The sequence below is a fragment of the Hevea brasiliensis genome, chromosome 18, assembly GCF_030052815.1.
Source record: "Hevea brasiliensis isolate MT/VB/25A 57/8 chromosome 18, ASM3005281v1, whole genome shotgun sequence".
In the NCBI taxonomy this organism is placed as follows: domain Eukaryota; kingdom Viridiplantae; phylum Streptophyta; class Magnoliopsida; order Malpighiales; family Euphorbiaceae; genus Hevea; species Hevea brasiliensis.
The window spans coordinates 3,743,611-3,751,527 of NC_079510.1; the positions used below are offsets into that span (position 1 = coordinate 3,743,611).

The following is a 7,917-nucleotide window of genomic DNA, read 5'->3' on the forward strand; positions in this document are numbered from 1 at the left end:
CTAATGAATGTTGGGGGGTCTTATTTTGATGTTAAGGAATGAATGTTAAGTGTGAAAGATATGCCTCTGTGTGTGTTTGTATTAGTTTGCACTATGCATTTATATCAGTTTGCAATCGTCACTATACTAGAAAATCAATTGTAAACAAGATAGGTTATAGAGTCTGTAATAAAGGGATGGGAAATTAGGGGGCAAAAGAAAGAATGAAAGGAAGATAACTGCAGATATCTACCACCTTCTCGTGTATGGCATCACCACTCCCTTGGTTTTCAACTGTCTTTGTTTGATAAATGTTATGTGTGACAAATAAGACTTCTTTGCTTATGGTTCTGCCCTTCCCTCTCTGATTGGCAATGAGACTTGTGATTTTAAATTTTTCTTTATGTGTGCGGTGTGGGAGAAGTTCGTAAAACTTCAAGGGATAGTTAATTGCAGGCCTGCAGTGACTTTAGTAGCTTGTAAAGCTTTGTCCGCAAACTTCAAGTGCAAAAAATGCTATTTGTAGAGAACATTTGCTTTCCCTTGCTATTTCTCAAAGTTCTGTTTAGAATAAGGGAGTTTGTAAGCAAAACCTTGAAAGTACGGTTAAATGGGGTTCTATGGGACCAGTAGCAACCATCAGCTTCATAAGCAAGCTGTCTAAACTATGGCCAATGCATAATCTATCGGCCATTGTGTATCAGAATTTTAGCCTTTTGACACGATATTTTAGAATTGGGCATTTGTAATCACAAGAAATGGCTTTTCAGCCATAGTAGTTTTTATCACAATGACAAAAGGGATGTGCAATGGTTGGATAGTAGAGGAAGTAAAGTAGAGGAAAGAGAAGAGGAGGGGGGGGGGGGGGGGGGGTGGTGTGGGTTGGTGGGGTGTTGTGGTTTTAGGGTGTATGTGTTAGGTGGCGTACCATAGAAGGGGCATATTGGTGGCTTAGGTAGTTGTAGGTTAAGGTAGGGGTGGCCATGGTCCGGTTTTGAATCGAAACTGGTTTGGTCAAAATCAAACCAAAATCATTCAAAACCGGAACTGGTTTCGAACTGGACCAAAATTGCACTTCTGCGATTTGGTTCAAGTTTATATTTTTCAGAAATCGTGAACTAGCGGTTCCGAACCAAATTGAACTGACTGTTCCAAACCAGACCAAACCAGTGATTTAAATACAAAAGAATTCAATAAATACCTCACCCCATTCCTAATTCATTTATATAAATCTTAAATGCTCTACACTCTCTTTAATTCTTAATATTCTCTCAATATTTCTCAAATTCTCTAAATAATTATTTTCTACACTCCTTTTAATTCCCAATATACTGTCAATTTCTATACTTTATTATTTTATATGCTCATTAAAATTTCAATACTATCTCAATTACTCTGTTATTATTTTATATCATCAATAAAATTTCCAATACCCTATATATTTTTTTCTCTTTTATAATTTTTTAATTATCAATTATTATATAATTTTTAGAAAAAAGGCAAGCAACATAACTGGAAATTTTGATTCTTCTAAATTCTAAAGCGATACATAGGCAAAATTAAGTTCATACACTTTTTTCTAATTTCTTCAAAAAAAAAAAATTTATCTCTAGTTTTTTAATCAAGTTCAAGCCTTTTCTTAATAAATTTTTCTTACAGATAAATTATTTTCATTTTCTTTTTTCTTATTGTATTTTGATTAAAAGATTTCTAAGAAAAATTAAAATATTTTACAAATATAAACGAAATTCTAAATTAGTAAAATTTTTCTCCAATTTTTTCGTCTAAGTCGGCCGCCCTTAAACTGCTTCCAAACCATCTTCTATGCTGTCTTAAACCATCATTTTTTGAACTACCCTTGAAATCATTTTAAATCGGAACTTGAACCAGAATTGGCGGTTCAGGAACCATCCTCCAGATCGTCCTATAACAATTTGATTTAAGTTTATGATTTCATTGAACCTGAACCGGTTGTTCAGGAACCATAACTGGCAGTTCTTGAGCTGTGGCTGCTCCTAGGCTGGGGTGTAAATGACTAGTCTAACTATTTATCTTCAATTTAAAATTGTGTGGATGCCCATATCAATAAAACCAAACAAACTCTAGTCTACCCATTTACGCAATTGGTGATAGATTAAAAGTAGCAGTGGCTGCAGTTATTGATTGGCTTGTTTTTATTCATTTAATTCAATACCCATTAGTAGGGGTATGCTCACTATACCAAAATTATTATATTGAGAATAAAAATTTGTACTCAAAAAGCTATTTATTTGTCTTTATATATTTTTAGAGACAAATAATCATTTGTCCAATTTACTGCTGAGACAAAAAATTGTCTCTCTTTCCATTTTAACAAACTATATTATTTATCCCTAAATCCATATTTAAAGACAAATTAAATTGACTTTAATTGTTTATTCTAAAATTTCTAAATTTACTTTTAGAATCAAATAAATTTGTCTCTAATAATATTTTCTAAAAATAAATAATCTTATCATTATATATAAATTTCTTCATGTCATTAATTATTAATATAATGCATTTATTTTAAGGTGACTCGCATTGTTATTTTCTTAGTGCTTGCAATTTCTTCAATGCTACTTAGACTTATTATTTAACTTTACAGGTAGCAACAAAGACAATGCCTGAAAGCAATATTCATCGAGGAGATGATGAACTTGGGGGTTGCCAGGAGCACTCATACTATCACAATGTATTCATCCTTTCCTTTTTTCTTGTTTTCTTTTAATAAGAGAATGATTTCTACTAATGGAATTTAAAATAGTTCCATGTTGTGATTGCTTTTATTTGTATTTATTGTTGATAATCAAATAAAATTCTGAACTTGAAGTTCTTATTTTTAGGTATTTGGCATGTTGATGGCAAGATCAACATTTGAAGGCATGAAATTAGCCAATGAAAATAAGCGTCCCTTTGTTCTTACTAGGGCTGGATTTATTGGCAGTCAAAAGTATGCTGCAACATGGACAGGAGACAACGTTTCAAATTGGGAGCATCTGCACATGTCCATCTCCATGGTTCTTCAATTGGTGAGTAATATATGAAGTTTGAGAAACTAGATTGTTGTAATTTAGGGCTAGAAGTCTTAGGAAAATATGGAAAATTGAACATACGAGAGGTCTACAGTTTATGAATGTCTTGTATGAATATCATTAACAAAGTTTGCCTGATCAAAATGATGAAGATTACGCACCTTGCATCCTCTTTTCTCTGGATCATTGGATTTTTGGGCTAGCAATCTTAGTTTTATGCATAATTGAACCATGGATTGATTTGAATTGCTTTAGGAGGAAAAGGCTATCAAATGTGCAACAATGAAAAAATAGTTGGAACAAATGGCTTTCGTAAAGTTTTTGCATATGTTGAACTAAGGACATGATTCTATTAGGGCTTTGATTTTAAACGTTGTAAAACTTCACTTATAGAGACCTTTATTTGTCCTTTATTTGTTTCTATTATTGTATCAAATAATGGCTACTAATGAATTTTGAATGCCCCATTAAGACCTTGATGCCCTAAATGATACTTAGAAAAAAGTTGCGTGGTTAACTACTTTCTATGCAAATGATGTTGTGATTATAAGATATGATATTGAAGGTATTCAAGCACTATATAGATGTTAAGGCCCCTGATTAGGGATCACGTTACAGGTCTATGGATAGAATTTGTAGGTTGTTTTGAAGTTTATAAGGGGAGTGTAACAGGGTTTTTCTTCTTACCACCTACGATTGCTAACTTATGGGCTTGTCAGAGAGCACGCGAAAATCTCCTAAGTTGAAAGTGTATTCTAATCAGTTTGGTATTCTAGGAATGTATATGTGTATAGATGATTAGTGTTCAATCAATATAACAACTACATATCTATTTTCTCAGTCTTTGTTTATTTTGATTGTCTTTTCACCCTAAATAGCATATCTATTTTGTTGAATTTTATTCTTTTGTCGATCTCATTTTCCTTATCATAATCCCCCTTGTCTTCCATTCTTCCTTCTTTTCTTGAATTGTTCATTGATTCTTTGTATTTTTCAAAGCATAGTTTGATTTGGAAGGAAGTAGAAAATAATTGTCTTTTTATCTAGAGGAAAATAAATTACTTCAATAATAGAAATACCTTATGGGTTCATTACTTGCAACATAATTATTTTCTCTAATTTTGGTTTTACTTTTTGAATAGGGACTCAGTGGTCAACCATTTTCAGGACCTGATATTGGCGGATTTGTTGGAAATGCAACGCCTAAGCTTTTTGGAAGGTGGATGGGTGTCGGTGCAATGTTTCCTTTCTGTCGTGGGCATTCTGAAAAAGCCTCTTTTGACCATGAGCCATGGTCTTTTGGAGATGAGGTTTGTCCTCTGCACTAGCAATTTGATAGTAACCATCTTTAGATTTCCTACTACTGATATGTATATAGATATTCCATTTAATTAGGCAAAGCCCAAAGTTGATTTAATGCTATGGTAGATTTGTTTAGACCTGAACCTGAGATAACTATGTAAAATATTTCTTTTTCATAAGTATCATAGCTTATATCATGTTGCTTTAATATCATGTTTGCACCTATCTTATCTCTTTCTAAATTTTCTATATTGCTTTTCAAGTTTATCTTAATTATCCTATCATGCTGGCAACTATGTTATGAACTTACTTCAGTTCCAACTTCCAATAGTGTGAAGAAGTTTGTCGTCGGGCATTAAAGAGACGTTATCGCCTTATACCACACTTATATACTCTATTTTATGATGCTCATATAATGGGTACCCCAGTGATGACTCCTACCTTCTTCGCTGGTATGTGCTTGTGCCCTTGAATAATCCAATTTCATTTGAATGAGTTTGGAAAAAATATGTTCTTTTTAGTGCTTAATGTATGCAAATTGCTTTTGCAGATCCAACAAATCCTAGCTTAAGGACCATTGAAAATTCCTTCCTTTTGGGTCCACTTTTGGTTTATGCAAGGTTTTGCTCTCTTTATTTTCAGATAAATCACTAGGTTATGAAACAAACGTATATGTGCTTTGTTGACTTTATATCAATGCACACAATATGGGTTGGTTTATAAGTTTTTCTTTGAACTAATACTTATTGCTATGTTACATAAAGACCATTGTGTGGTATAATGATAAGAGCTTAAGTTTTCAATGGAATGTTTACAATTATAAGGACTGATAGTGATTCATGTAAGGAGTGTTGTTGTGTTACGTATAAGAGAAGGGGAGAAGGCTGATAAGTAGCTTATTCTAAATTAATTATAGTAGGCACAATTAGCCGTAGTTATTTATGATTTGTTATATAACAAACTATAATATATACATATTCAATTGTAAAGTGGGAATTCATTGATTGATAGACTGAGAATTCAACACTATTCTTCTCCTTCTCCTCCTCCTTTTCCCACTCTCATTTCCCTTAATTCCTTAGGACTAGTTTTCCATTCCTAACATGTTTCCAAAATTGCCTTATGGGGTCTTACTTGCCATTCCCATAATTGTAACCACCTCATATTTTTTTTCCCCAGTCTTCCCATCACATGTTATGGCTAATCAAATCTCCATTCTTTTTGCTGCACATAGGAGGCATTTGGTATAAGGTTAACAAGGGCTAATAATTACCCTTGTAACTTTTAACGCCTCATTAATGTTGTTTGGATACTTAAAAGATTATGTTAAATTTTTACTTCATTAATATTTAAAACCTTTTGAGGGGTTAAATACTAACCTTGGGAGGACTTGGTTAAGAATTACTTTCTTTAAATGTTAAAACTTGCAAAAATAACATTTAACTCTTAATTTTTTAATCTTTTACCAAGCACACTCTTAGGGGTAATCAAATGAAAAGAACCAAAATTGAAAAAGTGAAATTGAAAAAAATGGTTAGATGAGCCGATTAAATTAGATAATAGCATGGTTTTTCATTTTGGGCATGTGCAGGAAGTGGCACAGTAGGATAAATTGAGAGAATGGAGATTGAAATGGTTTGGATGTGTGCCTTGCAGACTAAGCAAACTCATCAATGTAGAAGGTTGGGCACATTGAATTTAAGTGATAAGAGAAAGGAAGTAAGGCTAGAGCTACTATGACATGGGAGGAAATAGTGAGGAGTATATAATACTAAATCAATAAAAAAAATGGAGCAAATGGATCTGTATATCCAACGCCAATTAGTTTTGGATTAAGGACACCAATACAAGCTTATAAGGGACCTAACAACCTACAAGCTCAATGCGGGAGCCTACAACTTGTTTAAAAGAGAGAAAAGACTAAAAATTTTTGCACACTTTATTCCTTATTTCAAACCATGTATTAATACTATTATTATTGGGCTTTATTTGGAATAATACATTTGATTACATAATTAACTCATTATTATAGATTGTTGCTGATCAATATAATCAAATCATAGCCGTAGATTGCTACATAATTTCTATAATAAGAACTCGCTTATCATACCTGTGTGAAAAGAGAAAACTTGGTTTTCTTTCTTTAATTAAATTGGTTTACTCTTTCGGTCGCATGAATTTGGCTCTCCCAGTCTTGTGGTCTTACATACCTGATCCAGGCTCTCAGATCAAATCTACCAGTCTTCCAGTCTACCGCCCTTGGGGAAGGCACCGGATCAACTCCACTAGTCTTATAGTTTACTTATTCCCCCATTGCCCTTTTCCTCAGTCTCTTGTACATCTTCCCCTAACTTGGAATGGAGCTTGTCCTCAAGTGAGAAGTCAAGGACGTGGAATGTACGTGGTTAATGTATCCTAAAAAGCTTCCACAATACATTTACCTTACAATGCATGAGTAGTTCCAATTTGTCTCTAGAATATCAATGATCTAAAATGGCTTGTGGTGGGTTAAATACTGTGAAGGTTAATGCGTCAGGTAAAGTGGGAGTGATATGGTGGGTGCCAGGATGAAACAGTATTATTTGAGACACATAGAACACTAGGTGAATCTTTCAATTGGGTGGGAGGGAGAGCTTATAAAGTAGTAGAGCCAATCTTTTGGATTACGAGGTATGGTCCGTAATATTTGGCATTCAGTTTATTATTTGAACATTTTTGTGATAAAGGTTTGCCTCGCGATTTGGAACACATGATCTGGATTCTGGAACCTAAGGGGAGAAGGCAAATCTGGTAACTATGGTTTAGTGAAAGAGTTGAAATAGCTTTTGTGTGGTTTTTATCTCCCATGTATATTGGACTAGAATCCATAAAGCTTTTCATTTCTATATCTCAACTCTTTCCTTTAACATGGAAAAATTTTAGTTCTTGTGGTAGATATTTAAAGTCTGACTCAAGTCTGATCCATTGAGTTACAATCATATTGGAAGGAAAGTGAATTTAGTTGCAGACTGGGCAGCTGAATCATCCATAATGGTTGTTCTTCCCCCAAATTGGTTTTCTAGTCCTGCTCCCCCACTTTCCATCCTTTTTAAAAGACGTGTCAATTTCTTCTGTGGAGTGAAGTTATGATGTTCTAAAAAAAGGCGCTAAACTGTAAAAAAAAATCCAAACTTTTAAGTTTTTGCAATTATATCCAGTCCTATTTTTTGACAATTGTAGCTAAATTTCAAAAGTATGTTGCAATTGTAGCCCCATGGTCAAAATTAAGTATAATGATGCTAACATGACATCCAACTCAGCCAAAAAAATATATTATTTTATTAATTGGTATTGCATTTCTTACAACCTAATAATAAAACATCAAAACCTTTTCAATTTTTTTCAATTTTAGCCAAATTTAAAGGTTTGTATTAATTATAGCCAATTGACCCAAATTAAATAATTTTCTTTACATAATATAGAAGTAATGTGGGTTGGCTTATAAGTTTTTCTTTGAGTTAATACTTATAGCTACGTTACATAAAGACCATTATGAGGTATAATGGTAAGAGCTTAAGCTTTCAATGGAATGGTTGCAATTCTA

At 33.2% G+C, this 7,917-nt stretch overlaps 1 protein-coding gene across 1 annotated transcript; it reads left to right on the forward strand.

Moving 5' to 3' along the window:
- The first annotated feature begins 2,604 nt into the window (after positions 1-2,604).
- Positions 2,605-5,097, forward strand: LOC131175981 (uncharacterized). Its single transcript, XM_058140914.1, has 5 exons — positions 2,605-2,692; positions 2,844-3,029; positions 4,175-4,342; positions 4,666-4,786; positions 4,885-5,097. Exons 1-5 carry the CDS (start codon positions 2,621-2,623, stop codon positions 4,986-4,988), a joined length of 651 nt encoding a protein of 216 aa, XP_057996897.1. The 5' UTR covers positions 2,605-2,620; the 3' UTR covers positions 4,989-5,097.
- Positions 5,098-7,917: the final 2,820 nt, after the last annotated feature.